This window comes from Phalacrocorax aristotelis, chromosome 1 (genome assembly GCF_949628215.1).
Source record: "Phalacrocorax aristotelis chromosome 1, bGulAri2.1, whole genome shotgun sequence".
In the NCBI taxonomy this organism is placed as follows: domain Eukaryota; kingdom Metazoa; phylum Chordata; class Aves; order Suliformes; family Phalacrocoracidae; genus Phalacrocorax; species Phalacrocorax aristotelis.
In genome coordinates, this window is record NC_134276.1 from 135,490,032 (window position 1) to 135,511,925 (window position 21,894).

Here is a 21,894-nt window from a genome sequence, read left to right on the forward strand (position 1 = left end):
CAGTTGCCCAGTTTCACGTGTTTGGAATGTGGAGGCTTCTGGAAAGCACTGAGACCCTGGGAAGTGGTTTTCACAGGGCATCTGAGAGCAGAGAAAAAGTGATTTGGGCTTGGGAAAGGTGAAAGCTATGTCTCTTGCTGGTGATAAATGGTGAATTTCATCTCCTTTGGTGTTCTTATCTGGTGTCTTGGAAAAGAGCCTGAGCTCCCACGCTTTTACCCCATCCTGCTTGCTAACCTTGGCTGTGTCTGTAGGTACAGCCGTGTTCTGCTGATTCTGGGCCTACAGCCTCCCTTTCATGGAAAAACGGTGCATAAGTTCTAAGAGAGGCACTGAGCGGACAGTAAAACCTTTCCAAAGGTTATGTTGGTGTGGTCTCGCTCTCCAGTCTGAGACTTGGGGGGAGGCTTTAGATTTTAGGCAACTCTTCCCCATGTGCCCTAAAAGATGGAGGTTTTATCCTCCTTGGAAAAGATGATAGGAAATTGCTAATTAAGAGGTCCATCCACCAGTCTAGGTGTCCAAAGGTGCTCTGCACTGACTCCAAGGCAGATCTCAGTTGCAAAGCAGAAAGCTGCCTTCCCTGCCCTGAACAGTGCTGTCCACTGGTGCAGCACATTCCTTCCATTCTCTGCAGAGAAATAAATACACTTTAAGAGCATGTGTCATTGCTGCAGTGAACATCCTTGCTACCTGTCTGCACTGTGCTCCTGTGTCCATCCCAGGTGTGACAAATTCCACTCCACTTATCTCTCCTAGTGGGTCAGAAAGAGCCTCAGCCTTCTCTCAACCTCACATGGCTTTGAAGGTGGCACGAGCTTTGAGTGCTATGGGTGACCCTCAAGCCTGGTCAAACAGCAGCCCACTCTCCTGTACTGTGCCTCACACATAACCTGGCTTCCCAAACCCACATTGTGCTGTCTCTGTCTCTCAGCCTGGGAGAGGGAACTGGTGTATCTCTCTAACTCCTGTACCCTCCCATCTTCTTTCATCCTTGCAGAGGAAGTAGATGAGGGCAATGCATGAAGAGTACTCCCAGCTGCTGGAACCCTCCTGCCTCACCACCACCACCACTGCCATCTATGGAGAGGATGGAGTGACAGAAGAATACTGCCTGCAAGGAATAGGAAATGAAATTTATAAATAAATTAACTGTACTCACCAATGATTTTTGAACAGTTTATTGCCAATTCTGTTTCTTCCTGCCCAGCCTCCAGTCACAGGTTTAATCTCCCTGGCTTCTTAGGTTGAAGATCATCCCACCCAGCCATGCCTTGTGGGCAGGGCAATAAGGCTGACAAGTGGGGATGGAATGATTTAAGTTGGGGTCAGCCTTTGTAATGTAGCCCTCTCAGTGTTATGTACTCTGAACTTGTCATCTGAGATCAACGGAGAAGGACAGGTGATTCTTGAGAACAGTTTCTCTCCCCTGGCTTAGAAACTATTGATTAAACACACATTTTTAGAGATGGGGAGCCAAACTTCCAGTGCATAATAGATCATGTAGGATTTCCTCTCCTCCTGGGGAACTGGCAAGCATGGATGTCACCCTTTCCACTGCCAAAAGCTGTGTGCCTCGTGGTATTCCCAAGGATCTGCCAAACACCACCTTGCCGTGGATGGCTCTGGATTTAAATAGCAGGCCATTACACAGTCTGAGTTATGGTGGGAGAAGAGACTTGAGAGAAACAGAAAAACGGTTCCCAGTAGAGAACAGAATACAAAGGGGAGCCCCACATAGGGTAGGGATGCAGAAAACAGGATAATTTTCATTGGAGAAAGTGCAATTTTTCCATTAAATAACTGAATAAAAACAGTCCCTTGTAATATCCGCAGATACCTACCATGTCCGTATGTACCAATGTTATGTCTGCCATAGTGTGTTAAAACTAGCGTGTTAAAATTCTGGCCTAGTCAAAGGTGAGTGACACTTTCCAAATCTTAATCCGAAGGAGGGTCCGAGATCTACATAAGCAGCTGCCATAATTAATGGTTGCAGCTGCCATGATTAATGGTTGCAGCCTGATTTATCTATTTCATATACCCCTTTTCTTATGGGGAGAACTCTGAGTTATTGCCAGTTCTGGACTACTTCTGTGTTCCTGTTTGAATGCTGTCATCTCTCACCCTGCACCTCCACCTGAGTGCAGGATTCTCTTTCTTATATATATTGTATTATATACACCTGACCTATCACATGTTCCCTTAATGCACCAGGACAACCTCCCCCAGATCATACATGCCAGTGGCCAGTAGTGTCCTTATGCAGTTGTCATGGGAAGGAGTGAACTGAGAAGCAAAAGCCCTGTCCCAGCTCACCGCTCACTAAGTATCCAATGGCCTTGGATTTGACCTCCTCACTCAGCTGCCCTGTCTTGTTCAGATACTCCAGGACGTAGATGTTGGGTGCAAACAGGACCATGTTCTGCTCCCCACAGCCAAATGGCACCTGGAGGAGCTGGTGCAGGTTCTGCATGGCAGTGCCCATGATGTCGCCTGGGGAACGGGACAATTTCCAGTGTAAATTAGCACAGTTTAGGGCTTGCCAGTAGACTGAGCACAGCCTGAAGAAACATGGCAGTATTTCAGAATAGCAAGTGACACTCCAAGAATGCTTCACTTACCAAGCACTGTGAAATATGCTCTGGCTGAGCCATCCACCACAGTCTCTGGGAGAACCAGGGAGACTGACTCTGACGTTGACTTTTCTGGGTTAAAAAACAGATCAATTTGGCTACAGTTCTGGGTATATCTACATGCCTGGGTAGCAGCTAAGAGGGTGAGACACTGTTCCCTGCACAGGGTTTTCCTGCTGTCAACAAATCCATTCCTCCATAATTTTGCAGTGGAAGCTTTCCATTCTGCAAATATTTTGTTGGGCCTACAACACCCTCACAGACAGTCACACACTTCCACATGGCACTATCTGCTGTCCTTGACTGACAAATAGACTTTCCAGCCTATCTTTCTGGCCTCTTCTGCTTTGGTGGGCAGACCATGGCCACCACCATTGTATGAAAGATGTTAGAGATAACCCTATTAAATCCCAGATATTCTCTCCCAACAGGGGCCTGGCCGGCCTCGGTTCTGAAGAGATAAGCTTCTGCCGAAGACTGCAGGGACTATTACAGCCTTAGCTCTTGTCCTTTAGAAAGAATTAGTTTCACTACCAATGGGACATGCATCTAGTTTGTTCAATTTTATCAGATCCCTACACCTTTGTTCTTAGAGCGGAGCATTCACAAACCTCGTCTTCTCCCTTTGTCTTTAGTCTCTACCTCAGCAAAGAAGGTCTTAGAAAGCAAAAGGCTCTTACCAGATGCGCAGAGCACAGTGTTGTAGGTAGTTTCCACCTCGGTCCCTTCTGGCTTGGGAGAAAAGGAAAACAAACAAACAAACAAAAAAAAAAACAGAAAAGGAAAGAAAACCAAAAGGAGTAAATATCAAGAGGGAATCTAAAATGGACTCTAAGAAAATTAAATACTTATAAATTCTCGTGTGGTAATAACTTCATTATATTGAAAAGTCTTTAGAAATTGCTTACAAAGTTTTTCCTCTGTATGCTAAACTGAGGATTACTGAGGACTGTAACATACTGGCTAATTACAGACATGAAATTTAGTACATGTTCTTTCCTTTCTTATTACTGAGAGAGGCCCTGCAGCTTCACAGGTTATGGTGCGGATAACGTGCAAAATGATGTTGCTGACAGCGCTAAGAATGCCACGGGGCTCTGTCTTCCAAGGTGCTACCCACCTTGGCTCAGTCTAGCAGAACTCTTCAGACTGCGATGACAGCTGAGTGCCTGGGACGCTGGTAGGATATGTATGCAAGAGCTTTGACAAGTGACAACTAGAGCATTCCAATGCACCCAAAAGTCAAATACATGCCACAGACAACTGGTGATTACATCCCTCTGTTTCAAAAACTTCTAGCCTAATTTTTGAAGTCAGCAAAGAAGCCCTGTTTTCTGTTGAGCTGCTTGAAAACATTCTGCATAAAACTCAGGAATCAAATATTTACTTGAAAACATACTTTAATCACAGTTCATTTCAGTGAGATTCTGGCATCATTTTTTTTAACCTCCAAATAGGAGAGTTCCCATTGCTTCATTACTGGTTCCCAACTTTTGCCAGCTGAAATATTTTACCAGCATGTAAACAATGGTATTACCTTCACTTTCTCACACAGTTACAATACATTGTCTCTCATTATTCAGTATGAAAAGGCAGAGAAAGATTAAAGGGGGGGGGATAAAAAAATATTAGGATACTCTATGACAGACCTATATGCTTGTTTGAAAAGACACCTTCTGGTTTGTTTCAGTATGTCATTTTGAAATGCAACTAAATGTTTTGTTTGATTTTGAGCATTTCAACAGGAAATTAAAACATACAAACTGTAACTATTTGAAAGATTTTCCTTCCCAGCTGAGAAATTCCTTGGTGCAAAAAACATCCTATTTCCCAAAATGTTCTCAGCAAGGCTTGGTTACACAAGAGGCAAAAGGACACCCCGGGGGCTCTGGCACACTCCCTCTCTGAGGGATGCACGGCCTGCTGCAAGGGATACTGATATCCATGTGTTTGGGACAATGCAGCTCCACCCCAAGCAAATTACACTTTATCCACCCCTGTTAATTAACTGTTCAGCCTTGGATGCTGATCTCTGATTCTATCCAGTCAGGGCTTGCTGTATATGAATTACCTCATTACAATAACAGGATAAGACCAGTAATCTCTCAGACATCCTGACAGCAGCGATTTTAATGCTCATTCAGTTATTTTCACTCCCCCGCCATCTGGGTGAAAAGACTTTACAGTTCTGATCTTCTAATATCTTCAAAGAACAAAATAAACACTCTTTTTCCTGAAGGTATATATAAAATTAGGAAACTTTCCTGAAATGTTAAACAGTTATTTGTGCCCTGATACACAAAATGCACTACACAACCAAATTCACAGAATCGCAGGATGGTAGGGGTTGGACCGGATCTCTGGAGATCATCTTGTCCAACCCCCCCTGCTTGAGCAGGGACACCTAGAGCAGGGGGCACAGGAATTCATCCAGGCGGGTTTTGAATGTCTCCAGGGAAGGAGACTCCACAACCTCTCTGGGCAGCCTGTTTCACTGCTCTGTCACCCTCACAGTAAAGAAGTTTTTCCTTATATTCAGGTGGAACTTCCTGTGTTCCAACTTGTGTCCAACGCCCCTTGTCCTGTCATTGGCCACCACTGAAAAGAGTCTAGTCCCATCATCCTGACACCCATCCTTTAGATATTTATAAGTATTGATGAGATCCCCCCTCAGAGTTCTCTTCTCCACGCTGAACAAACCCAAGTCTCTCGGTCTTTCCTCATACAGGAGAAACCCCAGTCCCCTGACCATCTTGGTAGCTCTCCAAGTTATCTGTCCTTCTTAAACTCAGGGGTCCAAACTGGATGCAAACTCCAGATGTAGCCTCACTAGGGCAGAGTAGAGGGGAAGGATAACCTCTCTCAACCTGCTGGCCACACTCCCTTTAATACATCTCAGGATATTGTTGGCCTTCTTGGCCGCAAGGGCCCATTGCTGGGTCAGAGTCAGCTTGCTGTCCACCAGCACTCCCCAGGTCCTTCTCCACAGAGCTGTTTTCCAGCAGGTCAGCCCCCAGCCTGTACCACTGCATGGGGTTGTTCCTCCCCAGGTGTAGGACCTTACACTTGATTTTGCTGAATTTCATTAGGTTCCCCTCAGCCCAGCTCTCCAGCCTGTCTAGGTCTCATTGGATGGCAGCACAGCCTTCTGGTGTATCAGCAACTCCTCACAGCTTGGTATTATCAGCAAACTTGCTAAGGTTACACTCTATCCCTTCGTCCAAGTCATTGAATAAATATATTAAAAAGGACTGTACCCAGCACAGACCCCTGGGGAACACCACTAGTTACGGGTCTTATAACAGGTTCGCATGATTCCTATGCACAAAGTTCACCCAACACACGATATTTAAAAAGCACAACAGTACTTATTGCTCTACTATACCCTTGCATAAACAGTTACTAGCCTATTGCTCTATTATAGCTTGGCATACGCAGTTACTAGCATATTGTTTTCCCTTTATGAGAGTCTTAACAACCAGACTATGCCCGAGACACCGTTGAGCAGGAGGGTGACCATTAGCGGGTTGATCACGGAGAAGGGAGGTAGGCACGGCACCTTCAGGGTGTCCCTTGTGGTTCATAGAGCGTGCTCTGTGTCTTCTCTCCTACCCCTGCTTTAAGCTGTGCTTCTTTATACCCTCAGCAGATTCAGTGGAAGAGTACTGACTAGCCATTGTCACATGCGTGGCCAGTGCATGCAACAAGGCCTGCCAGATGCATGCTCTGCCGGCTAACAGCGGCTCCTGGATTGCAACAACATATTGTTCAAAAACAGTCCTCCCACTTCCCTTCTTCAGGGTCGTGTTCTCACAGCTACGTTCAGCTTGTAATTTTTCCATCATGGCCCTACACAAACCATCATCTAAGATCCCTCACACACGCCTCCAACCAGACTCTACCCCATTGATCACGACCCTCTTGAGTTCTGTTGTTGAGCCAGTTCACTATCCACCTCACTGTCCACTCATCCAACGCACACTTCCTTAGCTTCTCCGTGAGGATGCTATGGGAGACAGTGTTGAATGCCTCATTGAAGTCACAACAGACAACATCCACTGCCCTCCCTTCATCGACCCAGCCAGTCACACCATCATAGAAGGCTATTAGGTTGATCAAGCATGATGTTCCCTTGGTGAATCCATGTTGACTATTTCTGATAAAAAACTTTTCCTCTACATGCCTGGAGATGACCTCCAGGATGATGTTTTGGTAGCAAATCTGCCAGTCAAAAGTGAGTGAAACTGGAATCTGACTACTCTCACTGCATCTGCATAAGCCTGGGAGTGGATACTCTTATACTAATGAAATTACCTTCCTAGTTGTACACAGTTTACCTCGCAGAGCTCGGGCTCAGCTATAAATACAGTTAGGTTATCGAGTTAGTCTGCACTTCTCTTGGGGAGTGCTTTGCTGTTTTTATGCCCTTGCATGGACAGGACAAAAGGTTTTTCAACCCTCCTTTCTGCTTGGTCTTGATAGGCAGTGGGAAAGGTTGAGTTCAAAAGTGAAGAGGTCACTAGTAAAACTCCTGAACAAGCCCAACAAAAATCCTCTGGTGTTTAGTAAGTTTGTTCTTCATACTTGCAAACATAAATCAAGATTTTATTAGAAGGGGAGAAGAAAATACTTAACAAGAGGCATCACTTGACATGAAATTCCAAAAATATAGCTAGTTAAGCCCTCTCCTGCGGTGAGACAACTAGGCTTGCTGCATGCTCCCTCCCTAAACCTCCCATGCTAGCAACCAGCTCATGGCTGGTACTGAGAAATCATCTTGTCTACCAAAAGCTGGCAGAAGCTGCACATGATGTTGGCAAGTATTTGCTCTCCTGGCTACCAGAAAGGTACTTGAAGCTAAAACAGCCATCTCCAGTGCACTGAAGGCTGCCAAGCCCATTCTCTGGCCATGATATTGCCTCTGAGGAAAGTCCCAACCCTTTGCTTCTATTTCACAGCTATGTGCAGCTCTCCTCTCTTCTGAGCTGTAACTTCTGCACTCTAAAGGTAGAAGCTTTAGCTTTAAGTTCAGGCGACAACTTTTGCCAGTCACATGTGGAAAGAAGTAGCTGTCTGAGGCTTTCATATTGCAAAGGCTTTCCTCTGCTTTATGGAAAGCCTGCTTTTTCATTTCATTCTGCAGAAATGTCTCACAAATCCATTGTAACATCAGATTTATAAGTGTTTGAGACTCCTGTAGTCCCTCTTATTTTCCGCCTCTTCCCTCAACTAGTTTACAGTGCAGTAGCCTTCCCCGGCTGATTGTCCTTCTCTGGAGTGATTTGAGAGGGGTCATCCAAAAGTTTTGCTTCCCCTTGGGGTCTCAGCCATCAGACTGCAAAGCCTGCAAGGACATTACCAACATAACTGTACCCCTCAGGTCCTTTTGTGGAGTTGCAGGCACTATTGACATAAGACACGTGAACAGTCTCTCTGAACAGCAGGCTGTGATGTCTGTGAGAAGAGAACTGTAAGAGGAGTAAGTAATGTCTTTACATGCTTCTTCGGATGTGGCTACAGGAATGCAGCTTTGTGGTATGGACCTGGGCCAAATGAAACACCACTTTGCCAGGCTTTCCGTTTCATTTCTCAGACATAATTTTTTTTGGAAATGCCGTATGGCTGTTCCAGCTGCTCTGAGAGGGGATTGTGGATCTTGGTGTTGTCACTTCAAGGTTGTAAAGCGATGTTTTTGGAACCAAGGATTCATAGAAGATGAATCTGAGAAATGAGACTTACATCTTTAAGAGCAGGTGCTACCTCTTCTCATTTCTTTCAAGTCTGTCTTCTGTGCAGGCATGATATTGCCAGGGCTTGAATATGAGAAAGAGCATGGACTTAGGAGCCTCTTGCAAGCAGTTCATAACACCAATGTTGGAGGCTACAGTCAGTCCTTTTGTGAATACGAGGGCATCACTTTGAGCTTTTTGCCATTGACCAACATCTAGCTTCTAAATCCATTTTTTGTTGTTGCAAAGGCTTTTTCTTTCCACCATGACATACCAGAAATTGAACTTGTTCCAGACACATTATGGGAAGCATGCAAGTGCTATTCAGAGCCTACAGCTTTCTCTCCCTTTATCTGTTATTATGATCTACTTGGCAGCACAACAATACTCTTGTGTTACCCAGTATATTAATTGTGCTACTTTAAGGATGCCCCCTAGGGAGAGCATGTTTGTGCCTTCAACCCCTGACCTTATGCCTGAAAAGATTTTTGATTCATTCCCCACATATAAAGGCTATTTCTGCTTTGTCTCCAGTGATAATATATTCTGCAGCTGTATATTGAACTACTGAGCACTGTGCAGAACAAGCTGGAGGATGTGTCCTTGATGAAGAGCTGTCGTTCCTTATTATCTCCTGTTATCTTTCTGAACGGTTGAGGCTTCTGGGTTGGCTCAGGGCAAACAAGCTGGCCTCAGACAAACAGGGCATCAGAGAAAGTCCTCTTTGTTATAGTTTTCCCTTTTAAAGAACTAGGTGTTTTTTAAGGCTACTGCCTCATAAACGGCCAGGGCTAGGCAAAACTGTCTGCTGGAGAGCACCGGGTGGAGATGAGGGAGTGCCTGGAGTGTCACATCCACGTCTAATGTCATCCCTAGTTGCTAGCCCGAGGGGAGCACAAGTGCTTTGCTATTAGGCAAAGCAGTGGCAGAGTCCTGGCTGTTCACACTTCTGTGGGAAGCCTCCAAAGTCTGTCCTGTTGCATTCCCATGGACTGCAGCAGATGGATCCCATAGGAACTCTTGGAAGAAGTGGAAACAGATGGGTGACCTTTCTTCACACTGGAAGTTACAGGGAAGATTGATTCATGGTACTTTTAAGGTTCTTGAGCATCTTCCTGACTATAGTAATCAGACTAAGAAAACATGACTCAGCTGACTTCTTTTTAAGACAGACCGTGTCAACTGGGAACAAAACTTGATGGCTTATTTGGCTGTGAGAGCAGAGCCATGGGTCCTACCAGGCCTGTGTGGGGGCTCAGCAGACTCCAAAACCTGCCAAAACCCAGGGAGGTGGAAAGGAAGATTCACATTGGTTTCAGTAGGGTCCAGACTCTCAAAATGGGGGGGCACAGCAACACCAAAGCCCATGAGAGGTGGTGCCCTGGAGCTGTGCTGAATAGACTGAATCTGTGTGATCTGCACTCCAGCTGCATCAGCAGCTGTACGCCAGGAACTGCTCTGAGTTCAGAATGCTCTAATGTTGCTTCATTAAAGATACAGTGAGGATAAAAAAGTAAAGTCACGGTGACTCTTCCTGCTCTATCCGACAAAAAGGAAATGCAGGAGCAGCTAGGCACTGTAGGATCCCCCGTATATGCTCTTTTTATAGCCTCCAGCATGCAAGGCCTCAGCCTCAACAGAACACTTTGCTGGCTTCTTGGGCACTTGGCTGCCTTCTTGATTCTTCTGGCTGTCCTTTGTTCTGTCTTCCAGTAATTTTTTTTTCTTGCAGTATATACCAACAGGCTTAGAGGGCTTTAAGCTATTTTGTGAGCCCTCCACTGACATTGGCAGGACTTTATATTCCTGGAAGAGACAGTAAAGGTCCATGTAGAAGTCTGGAATTAGTTTGAGAAGAATTATTTAGCAAGCCTGCTAGTCATAACTTGTGTCCAAGACTGACTACAAATCACGAAGCTTGTTTTCAGAAATGCACCTAACATTAGAACAGAGTGACCAGCGTGTTACTGAAATGGTTGAAAAGGCTGACATTCTTCTGAATACCTTTGACAATTAATTCCATCACTTTATGTAGGGGCTCGCCTCTTCTGATAATCAAAGCTAAGAGCCAATTATATCCAAGAAACAAGCAAGAATCTACCCAAGATCATTTTATTTCATTTTAGTGCTCTATGTCTCCTTCCTAAGTTTCACCTAGTCTTCCTGGGCTACATAACTATGAAAGCTAGGGACATATATGGTTTCACTATCCCACTGTTTACAGGATCAGGTCTCAGATCGTGCTACTCCATGTCATCGCTGTTTGCTTGAGGTAAAAACAGTAGGAGCGTAACTGGAACAATGCTAAGTCACTGAATCCCCTCCAAGCATTCACATTCAACCCAACCAAGTGTCAACAAGAATGAAAAAATCATAAGGCAACAATGAAAAAAGTCATGATAAATGGCTACAGGCAAGCAATAAAGGTTAAAGGGAAGAAAACCTTCAACTTAAGTGTTGGAGACAATTTGCAGAGATCAGGAAGAGTGAAACAGAGCAAGTAGTGCTGGATATGTTTGCTCTGAGACAGGCTACTGAGCAGGGCAAATCTATTGGCCATGAGTTCAGCAGAGCCTCCGGCACTGATCAAGAGCTTCCACAAGGTGCTGAAGGTTTCATGCTGCCGATCACTGAGTTGAAGACATTTCTTGAAGCCTTACCTGTCAACCAGACGCTGTGGCAAAAGGAGCAGACTAGCATTTAGGCTTTTAAACGGGCAGACTATTTCAAGGACTTGTTTTTATAGGAAAATATACATAGAATACTAGTGCCTGTGTTCAAACTAAAGAAAGGAGCATAAACGTATTTGGCAACTCATAAGAAAATGCTTGGCATTTTTGGAGGCGGGAGCCAACCCTTACTATTTTGTCTGCTTGATTCACATGATCCTAAAACTCAGTGTCTGAAGTTCTTGTCAATTGTTAGATCTTTGCATCTGGAATTTTAACAAGAACATCCTTTGGCTCAGGTTTTCATGTATTTATTGCAGTCTCAAAGAGCGGTGAGGATTACTGCACCTTCCCAGTGCTTTAGGTGGAAAAAGGTCTTCACGGGTGTTGTTTCAGGACACACCCTGCAAAGAACATGCTTGTTTTAGCAACTGGCTGAGATAGGACCCAAAAGCTGCAGCCTCTGCTTATGGAAAAGGCCAGCATTAATGTGGCTTCTACGGACTTGTCTGAAACATCTAGAGGGAGAACCCTCCTGCACTCCCAAACCGATCTCTCAGGCTTATGTGGCTTTTCTAGAGATTTCTTCTGTGCCTGCTCTGCATCTTTTGTCTCTTTGCTTCACCACGTCAATGAAGATTTTCATCTGTTCTTTCCACAGGAAGGAGTTCTGCTTTGGTAAGGCAATGCTAAGGGTTGGGTGGCTCAGCCATGTGCAGAAAGATGAAACAGATAAGGAAAGAAATTGTAGTGTACAAGTGACTGCACAATAGCAAGGTGTCGTGCTTGTTACTGCACGTGATAGGTTTCTGCTGTAGTCTGCCGTGCAGCATCCAATTTGTAGCATCATTTAAAAACCAAGACTTTCTTATGGAGCTCATAAATCAATTCTAAGTAAAATTTCTCAGGTAGTGACATGTAAGGGGGAAGAACGTAGAACAATGTAACATGGAAGTAGCCAAATTTGTCAAATTTACTACACGAGTTAGAGAAATGTATACAGATATATGAGAGTGAACTGAGGCCAAACAGCCTCAAAGCTCTATGTTTACCTCTGGCAAACAGCTAAAACTAAAACTGCAGTGCTGTGCTAGTGTAGGACCTAGTTCAACTTGTCTGACTTGCATTGAGGTTAAACAAATTCCCGAGTTCCTGCAACAGCAACTTCGCATGATGCAAGTTCCATGAGAAAAAATTTGGGTCACCAGTTGTGGTGGAGGTAAAAGAGTTATAGAGGTAAAGGAAGGCTATAAAATGCAGATTTTGCTAGATACCGCTGGCATTGTCCCAGGCACTCCCTCTCAGCCTAGTGTCTTGGAAATTTGTAGCAAAATTTAAATGCTGTGCTTTTGAAAGGATCTGCATTTCATATCAGTTTCCATCTGACCAGGCTTGCAGTTGGCCGTTCCTTGGAATGGCATTAAACAAAGGCTTTTGTTCAGCAGCAGGCTGAGTGTACGCAGCTGAAGAAGGTGGATTGAACTAGCCTGACTGGCCCCTCTTGAAGCTCACACAATCTTTTCTGCTGACAGAGATGGGAGAGCGAGGGGGAGTTTGGGGTCACTGAAAAGCAGCTTGGGCACCTAGGTATCTTCAGAATCACAGCTGATTCCTCAGTGTGTGCCTGTCTGTGGAAAAAGTCACCCACAGGTCTCATGCGAACAAGCTGACATTATTTTCAGTGTGACTTTTTGGGTCAAACATTGTGCTCAGGGCATGCTTCTCAGCTGCTTACAGCAACTGTCCAGCTGCTTCTCAAGGTTTCTTAGGTCCTGGTGTTGCCGAATTCCTGAAGTCTACTTTTTTGCCTGGATCCCAGTGCCACTCTCAGGCTGAACTGCCTCCTGCTAGCTTATCTGCAGAAACTCCCAAGATCTGCAGCAGAGCTCTCTGATGTAGCTGAGCTGCGTCCGTGCCTTGCCAAAAGGGACAGTGCATTTTTTCCTGACTGCTTCCTACTGCTTCTCTGACTCCAGCGTAAGCCTGGTCAAGCAGATAGAAGGTAGAAACATACTTTTTTCCCCCTAAGTCTTGGCAGTTTTGAGCTGAGTCCTTATCTCTGACCTGCTCTCTGTGGGGTCAGGTTGAGCACCACTTTAAGGGTCAGAAGAGCATGGACGGGAGCAAAGGCAGACAAAGGCGAGCAGGACCAAGACTATGCTGTTCAGCAACAGGTAGGCTGGCATAACTGCAAAACGGTTTGTGGTGGCAGAGGACTGGGGTCCCATCAGTAGCTTCTCTAGCAAAAGCTTCTCTTCTCCATGAAGTTGCAGCCTCCTGCCTTTGGCTTTTATCCATGAAGGTGCCTGAGCAGAGGCTGGTTCACAAGGACTGCCCAAGACAAGATCAGTGACTGTTTTTGCACCCCACAATCCCTTCACTCACAGAGGTGGCAAGGTTTGTAATGAAGGGTATTGCATTTGACTAAGCCAAAGACAGCTATAATAACCCAACTCATATTGGAGCACTGGAACCCTACTGCATGACTGAACTTGCAGAAAACTCTTGAGTAGCAAGCCAAAGTATACCTGTACTGGGAGGAACAGATTGAAGAGGAGGCTCCTTTTGAGTAGCTATGTGAACCTATGCATATGTAAATATGTGGCTCAGAGGAGAAAATCCCCTGCAGAGAAACATGGCTTCACACAATGTGGCTGCAAGTTCAGCATAGGTAGTCCCTAGCCTTGCGCTTTTGGTGGACAGGGACAAGCGGCACATTATTGTCCTGGATGCAGCAAGAAAGGTGATGTCGGTAAGCCTTTGCTGGCTTTTAGGCTTTAGGTTCTGGGATCTTATCTCAGTGGAAATACCTGGTACTAAATAACTTTACAGTTCTTTTCTAAAAGCATGTGAAAGTTGGTGAAAGACATAAAAAAGAAAGGAAGTTGTTTTGGGGGTGACAGGTTATGTTTTTGCAGCTTTCATGTAAAATGTCCTTCATTTCTTTCTCTCCCACCCCTTGGGTCTTTCCTTAGGGAACCTCCTGGATGACTGCCTTTTACAGGGCAATGAAGGACCTATGCATGATTGCTTTTGGCTGCAAGGAGAACTAACATTTAGTAAGTTGTTTGCAACGACAGCAGTAAGTGCAGTGTAGACCTGATGGACAGGTCTGCCTGCAGGTCTGCATTTCTTCTGTTGCCTGTCACGCATCTTGAGCCACTACTCACGGCTGTACCTCGTCTTGCAGAGATTGCATCCTTCAGGCCAGTGCCGAGGTCCTGGGAAGATGGCAGAGATTCTTCCTCGGTAACTGTCTCCTGCTTTGAGTTGCAGGTTTCTACTGGGTGGTTCTGCTTAGAACAGGAGGTTTCAGTTGATGCCTTTTCCAGGCCCCTTCCAAGCCAACTTTTATGTGCTTCTACAGCTTCCAAATGTCTTTTGCATCTTTCTGGGATTACAGAGAGCCTGTGGGTCATGGCTGCCCCTTAGCAGAAAGGATTAGTTTCACTTGAGCCATCTCTGGGCAAGCCTGACACCCTACTGGACAGTGCTCTGAGGGTGTACAAAGGGCTGCTCTGCTCCTGCCACCTCCTGTGCTCTTGCGTGGTCTGCCTCACAGCAGGCACATTGCTGTTGAGTAAAGTGTTTTTGGGAATCAAAATCTGCTTTGTGAAGCCCATTTTCATGACAAATATGCTAGTCTCTTCCGACTGTAACTAGGACTTTGTCTAACACCCTGACTGAAGAAACAGCAGCTCAGTGATATGATTCAATCGGCAGATCTCTGCCCAGATTATTATGGATGGATACGTGGTTGGTTTCAGTGTCCTTCCACCAACGTCATCTGGTCAGGGTGAAGGTCAGGTCAGGTCACTGCAGACTGTGAGGGACAGTAGCCACAGTGTGTGGCTCTCTGCTCTACCTTTTCACTAAATGCAGAAAGCACGACAGGACGTGTCTTGTAGTTTGCCACCCATCATAAGCTCCTTGTGGCTCTCTTCGTTCTTTCACTCCCTCCAAATCTTCTGATTTTCCTCCCTCCAAGGGATCCACCATTCCTCCCTAAGCCCTTTCCAAAGAGTTTCTGCGTTACAGCTGTCAAGCCTCTCCCACCATCAGGCTTTGGGTAGAAACCTTCCATCACACAGGCCAGGGCCCCGATCCTGTCTGTGCCACAGATGTCACTGATGTCAGGATGCCATTGTCATTGATTGACCTGCCCAAGGCATGAATTATTTTAGCTTATGAAATACGTTACAGCACCCAGTTCTAGATACAACAAGGAGTGGAGACTGGGACAAATAGCATTGCCAATCAGAAGGTTTTATTACAAAGAGCAGTAAAATAGGAGATGTTAATCTGAAGAAAATCTTTCTTTCTAAACAGAGGCAAAAACTGTGTAAAAGTTGTCTCCCTGCGACTACAATTCTGACATCTGTGAATGGTTCAGTTCAATCACTGAAAAAGGTGAGGCTCAAAGCCATTTCTTCAGAATCTTCCTTCAGGAAAAATGGAAAGACCAAAACCAATACAATCTACAGAAGCAGCAGCAGCAGCAGATTATCCTCCTAATCTTGGATTTCTTAAGAGGAATGTATGGCCAAGAACAGTTGTTTCAGGAGTTTACCTTTAAACAAAGCTCCCACTGGAATATATGTCATGCGTTTCCAAAAAGATGGATGGTCAGGGTTAACAATGGCACAGTATTTCCTTTGTTAGGAAAAGCACTTCATCTGGAGTTTCTGATCCACACTGACCCCAAGCTCTTTTGAAGCGTAGGCCACAATGGGTCCATCTGATCTACTGGAATTTGAGATTTGCTTATTCTTCATTCTTCTATGTGCTTTTCATTGCCCTCCCAGAAACAACCAAGTCTCTTATCCTCCTCTTACTCTACAAATGCTTGCCTGATACCGCCTGAACCATTACCTCTTCTGGCACGTATCTGATTTCACTCTGAAGGCGGGGAGCAGGGTGCTTTGTATTCTGCCAGGGCATATTCATCTGGAAAGGAGAAAGGAAGATGACATTTGCATGAGAGTGAGAAATCATTCTGACCCCAGTCCGTGTACATCTGTGGTTAACACATTATGAACTGGAAAACCTTTGCTAGATTTCATGGTAGTCTTCCAGTTGTCAAGGCATCCAGTTGCAGGGGTGCACAGCCAGAGCCCACTGCAATTCTCTGACCGTGTTTGTCAGGACACATCATTGCTGTGACCTGCAGGATGTGGATCAGGCAGCAGAACATGCACTCCAGGGTCAATTCTCTGGATACTGCTGCTCATCTTCTAGGGTGCCGTTCCCAAAGGTTGTGCCAAGCTTGAGGGAAGTGGGGGGGAACCTGAGCCACAGATCGGATAACATAAATTCCAAAAGTGGGCAATGTCTGATGCAATTCTAGTTCCTTGAAACCAGATTCAGAATGGTGATCAGGCACTTAATATTCTAGTTAGGTGCTTAAACTCCTGTTGAGTGACAGTGGGACTGTCACTCCTACTTAAGTTTTAAATTCCACTAAGGAACAGCTCTTTGACTGCAGCCTACTATGGCAAGATAAAACAAAAATACGAGATAAGCCAGACCAGGGAAGTCAGGAACACTGCTGCCTTTGAGCTATTGATTTTAACCATCATGTTCAAACTGTAGAAAGAAAGTGGAACCGCACTTCTTTCTGTATGGAGTTTGTAAGAAGCAACTCCTGATGTATAACTTCCCAATCTGCTCTATGTAGAAATGAAGCAAGAAATGAAAGACAGGGGGGCAGAAACTGTGCTTCCGCAAATCCTTTGCAGTCTAGTAATCCAAAGCAGCAGAACTGCTAGCTTACTCTCTGTTTGTCTCTCCCGAGAAATAAAGGCAGCAAATGCAGAGAGGTGAAGAGAAGCTTGCACAGACCGAGCAAGGGGAAATCCACTTGTCCACACCTTGCAAATGCTGAGATCAATGCTTTGATTTTACAGGTTTTGCTCCAGCCTACCGAGGTCACCTACCTGTTTCATAGTAATCGTACATATGTACTGGCACTGGTTTGATATCTGAGACAGGCAGGCTTTGCTCCACACTGAAGGAGAAGCTGATTTCCTTCCTGGAGACCTGGAAATGGCAAGACAAGAAAATGCATCAGAACTGTTTTTCTTTTTTTCCTCATATCTATCCCTGAGGCTAAGGTTGAACAGGTGCATTTCTGGGCCAGACTGCATGACAAAGCACCATTGTACAATTCTCTCTCCAGATCGTAAACTTGACGTCAAACCAGATGATTGTTTAAAAGATGTTGCTAAATATGTTCTGTTGCTAAAATTGCGTGCTCTCTTCTTTCTCTCTCTTCATATTTCTTTTGCCAATTACCCCAACCATTCCCTGGTTACTGCGGCTTTCAGCACATCGGCATTCATCCTCTCACTGAAAGCTGCAGTTAGTTTCTTCCCTTGCCTTTTCCCAGCTAAAATGACCTGCAGCATCCCTATGAGTCTTCTCCCCGCTTTTCTCTCTTTCAACACATTGAACTCCAGACCCTCATCCTTCCCCGTGGTTTTGTTCCTCACTCCACACTCCTGCAGCCAAATGTCCCAAACTCTCCTCCCTGCTCATCCTCCTCAGCTTCATGGTTTCTCCGGCAGGCCTGGGGCTGTGCCACTGCTCTCTTCTCCCTTTGTCCTTGTTTTTATCTTGCTGAGCTCTTTATAGGAATGGAGGCATGGACAGGGGCTCTGGAGAACTTTCTGCATCACGGGTGCTCTGCGGGTGAACTTTCCACATCTCAACATCTCAGCTTCTCTGTGGATTCACAATATTGACCCCCAATGCTCCTTATTAGACCCTCGGAGGCCAATTAATGAAAATTAGTGTTGGAGAAGTAGATATTACTATTTAGTTTTGCTTCCTCTGCCCTTCCCTTTCTGGTATTTTAAGATCCTTTGTGTTTAGATTTTCATCTTTCTCGTCTCTCATTCCCTTTATTAATGTCTTTGATGTGGGAGGGCTACTCTTTTCATACAGAAATCTCTCTAAAAGGGAGGGGAAGATACTGACTCCCTGTAAAACAGTCTCAGATCAACTCACAAGAAGCATCACTTAGAGGCTGAAGAATATCATGTAGACCAGGGACTTTGTTTACAATATGGAAATGCAACTTAGCTACGTTTGTGAAATGTTATTTAACCATACAGCATTCTTCACAAGAAGTACTAAAAAATACCTATCGCTTCACTGTAGGCTGTTTGATGTTGGACTGAGTGAAGTCCCTTCACATCTTTAAGACATGCATATTGCTAATCTGCTATGACTGAGATTATTCTTTTGTCTCCTTTAAACTTCCAATTTAATAAAACCAAAAAGAAGCTTCCCAAACTTACCTTCTGAAGGTAGAAGAGGATGTGGTTGTTCTTGATGTCTACGTGATCCACAGCAGAATTCTCGTGCTGAAGCTTTAAATAAGGCAAATGATAGCAGTGTTAACATAGGAGACTTGCCAAGGAGACTGACAAAGAACTCTGGCGTAGCAAAACGTGTTTAAAATGACCGCCACGCTCCTGTGTTGCCACCCTGACATCTCGTGGCCAAAGTAAGAAATGCAAGTTCAGTGTTTTCATAACATGAGGCGTGCAAGCCAACCACAATGAAAAAGAGTTTTGCTAGTCAGCTTTGCTGTGTGTGACTTTTATCATTAACTCGAGTGCTCTCATTTCAGTGAGAGTTCACAACTACACAAGCACTTCTGCACAGGTTTGAAAATGTTTTAGAAACGCGCATGAGAAAAACGATTTTGCGCTAAAAATACACAGAAATACAATATTCCAGATGTTAAAAAACAGCTATTTTTCCCCCATACATATAAAGAGGAGTACATATAAAGCACATTAGAAGGATATAAAGTAAATACAAAGTCAATATAAAGAGGAGTAAGATGCCAAATAGTGCAGCACCTCAGTGGAAAAATCTTCCAAAGTTATGAATTTCATACAGTTCTAGTTAAAAATGAAATTCAGATCTGAATGCTGAGTGGTTATAAATGCCCCTAGCTCCGAGTAGACTCTAGGACGAATCGCATCCTTCTTTTTATCTACAGAAGATTAAGGCTCATGGCTTGAAGATAACGCACCAGTTGCAGAACTTAAATTGCACTAGGAACAGAAGTGAAGTGCTTATCAATGCTCTTCCCAGAATTGCCATCATTGTGACCAAATTTCTGGATAATAAAGGAAGAGCCATATCCACTTTTTCTTTGTTTGCTAAATGTGCCTGTTGTGTGTGGGTGGGTGTGTCAGTGCATGGTCGCTGGTGACTATGAAGCTGGACTAGCTGGCTAGTAGGCTAAGTGGCTTGGGGACACCTGCTGAAGCAGGCATAAGCCTGGGCCAAATATTGAAGACACCAGAGGATCTGAGTTGGCTGCAGGAGGGATCAGGAGGTCCAAGACTGTTACTGGAGAGACAATAAAGTTTTGGAGACTCATTTGTATGCGTGTGTGTATGTGTCTGCGTGAGGCAAATGGGAGACCAGGGGATCCGAGCCCAGCTGCTGCAGAGACTGCGTGTCTAAGGTTGGTTACTGGAGGCACCCATCATGCATATGTGTGGGTGCTGGGGGGCTCACTTCCAGCTGGTGGAGTGGGGCTGCGGCTTCAAGGGTGTGTACGTCCAGGCGCCAGCAGCTAGGTAGAAAAAGGATCCAGGGGCAGTTACTGGGCAGACTGCGTGTCTGAAGTCAACTACCAGAGGGATCCACATCGTGTATCTGCATGCATATAGGTGCATGTGTATCCATAGATATATACACACATTTACTTATCTTTTCCACAAACAAGCTTTCAGACTGCTCAGCCATTTGTGCTATCTGTATCTGTGTAAGTGCTGCCTTTTCTGTCCCTGTTGATCTGTGTGGCCAGCTGTGTATATATGTGCATATATATATGTATATATGCATATATGTATATATGTATAGTGTGTATGTGTGCCTATTGGGAATACACACTCAGCCTTACTGTTAGCTGGACCTGGAGATATGAAGCTGCAGCAGTCTCACCTCTGTTGGGCTACTGGATTTGGCAACTCCTAACAGATTTGTCTTCAACAGATGAACAGCTACGAGTCTGAGACACAGAGTAAGTGACCAAAGGCTGCACCCAGGGACTTTGCAGAACTCCCATCCCCATTCAATTTGCTCATCTGAGACTATTTTTACCAACTGCCTATGTTTTCAGGGTTTACCATTCTCTTTGCTCCCGTTCTTTACCTTTTTCAGGGAAGATCTTACAGGAACAAAACCTGAGAGCATCTTCACATCAATAATGGCCATGTTGGAGACTTTGCGGTTTCCTGTGTAACTAAAATGAGAAAAGTTCTCTTAGGCTGGTTGGCAAATGGAGAGGAGACCAGTGGATGACTCTTTCAGCTCCCAGTGACCCTGTTTCTCTTCCTGCAGCTGCACGGTAGCAGTTAACTGCCCGTACTTAAATCCTTCCTTGGATGCATTACCAAACTGTGAATGCAAGGGGGTAGGTCAATAAGAAGTTGTTACCTGGCAGAGAGGACAAGGTCAAACTTTGGTGGGAAGTTGCTTGTACAGGATACGTTGGCCGGCCGTACAGAGAGAGAAAATCCTGCATTTCTTTCCGGCAAATGGACATTGTATCTCATGGTGGTCTAAAAGAGATGGGAAGCGTGAGATGGTCAGGGATTTAGAGGCTTTTGTGGCTTTGGCATGAGGTATAGAGGGGAACGAGGTATTGAGGACCCCCTGCTTAGTTCTCAGAGGGGTGGAGCTGAGTTTCCAGCTTGCTTACCTGCAGATAGACACAGCCAGTGCCTTTCACTTCCACACTGTAATTCCCTGGAATAGCAGGTAAGGAAGCCTGCTGCAGCAAGAAGCGGTTCTTGTCATTCACCTGGAAAGTCTTACTGGGGAACTCCATGAAGTTGACTTTGACTGTGTTAAGATTTTTTTTAGAGAAGGTGAGGTATCCATACTGGGCTAAAGCTTGGAGAGCCACAACAGTGTCCTGAAAAGAACAGCATGATCCCTAATTAGATAAATACCCAGCTGTGGGATGGTGCATGAGCTTAGCACAGCTCCTATTTCCCTCACTCTCTGTCAGTGCTGATAAATGGAGGGGGACTTTGCAAAGAGCTAAGGAGACAAGCAAATTCTGGGGCAATGGATTTGAATTATCCTGCAAAACCTGGGATAATGCTGTGTCAACAGAGATTGCTGTCTACTGCTAACTTGAATCTCAGGTAAATTCCCATTTCCTAAAACTAAAATAAGCACGAAGCGGCCTATGAAGAGCATGGTGTGCCCTGACAAGGAGACTTATGCGAGCACCATTTATCAAATATTATTCAAACAAATATGCAGTCAGGAAGATACGTCGTACTATGGAGATCCAGCTTGCAGGCTGGACTGCTCCCAGAAGCTTTCTTTATACCACACCTAGTTGTTACCTGGCTGGAGGAGAAACCGCCGTACGGGTTCTGTTGCTTGACAAGCCAGCGCACAATGCGAGAAATATAGGATAAATCTTCTGGAGTGAGTTTGGCTTTGTTGAGCAAAGCCAGGAGCACATAGCTGGTCATTTCAATCTCAGCAGAAGGGGCACGGGAGTACAAGACAGGGAAATTTTCTGCTGGTGGCTTATTTTCTCTCTGCCAATGAACTAAACCACCTGAAAACAGAAAAGTGGGATGTAAAAAGCATGGAAAAATCTCTTGCCCTTAAACCACTACAGTATCACGTGGGAAATAGGCGTACAATTCCCTCTCTGCCTTAACCCAAAAGGTTTGCAGCCATCAGTGTCTTGAACTGTGTAAGTTTTAGTTCTAGGGTGAAAAAGATGACAGGAAGGGATGGAAAGGGAATTAATAAAAGGGGGCTGTATAAGTCAAAGAGGGCTTGAAGTGAAGGTGGTGCAGCAGA

General features: G+C 45.0%; 1 protein-coding gene and 1 long non-coding RNA gene across 3 annotated transcripts in view; both read right to left on the reverse strand.

Moving 5' to 3' along the window:
• Nucleotides 1–1,027: 1,027 nt before the first annotated feature.
• On the reverse strand, nucleotides 1,028–3,392 carry LOC142065051 (uncharacterized). The gene is made up of 3 exons (XR_012663265.1): nucleotides 3,317–3,392; nucleotides 2,625–2,708; nucleotides 1,028–2,496 (listed from the first exon to the last, which is right to left on the reverse strand). It is a non-coding gene; the product is annotated as an uncharacterized LOC142065051 (long non-coding RNA).
• An 11,743-nt stretch (nucleotides 3,393–15,135) lies between these two features.
• LOC142065041 (ovostatin-like) overlaps nucleotides 15,136–21,894 on the reverse strand; it is a 34,009-nt gene continuing 27,250 nt past the window's right edge. Inside the window, exons 29-36 of one of the 2 annotated variants that reach the window (XM_075110780.1) lie at nucleotides 21,423–21,643; nucleotides 20,765–20,980; nucleotides 20,500–20,624; nucleotides 20,215–20,305; nucleotides 18,336–18,407; nucleotides 16,971–17,073; nucleotides 15,907–15,981; nucleotides 15,219–15,780 (exon numbers count right to left, since the gene is read on the reverse strand). In XM_075110780.1, the coding sequence (XP_074966881.1) occupies nucleotides 15,929–15,981; nucleotides 16,971–17,073; nucleotides 18,336–18,407; nucleotides 20,215–20,305; nucleotides 20,500–20,624; nucleotides 20,765–20,980; nucleotides 21,423–21,643 (881 nt within the window). In that variant the 3' untranslated portion in view covers nucleotides 15,219–15,780; nucleotides 15,907–15,928. Of the gene's footprint in view, nucleotides 15,982–16,970; nucleotides 17,074–18,335; nucleotides 18,408–20,214; nucleotides 20,306–20,499; nucleotides 20,625–20,764; nucleotides 20,981–21,422; nucleotides 21,644–21,894 lie in introns of both variants that reach the window. The other variant, XM_075110770.1, reaches the window with a different exon arrangement.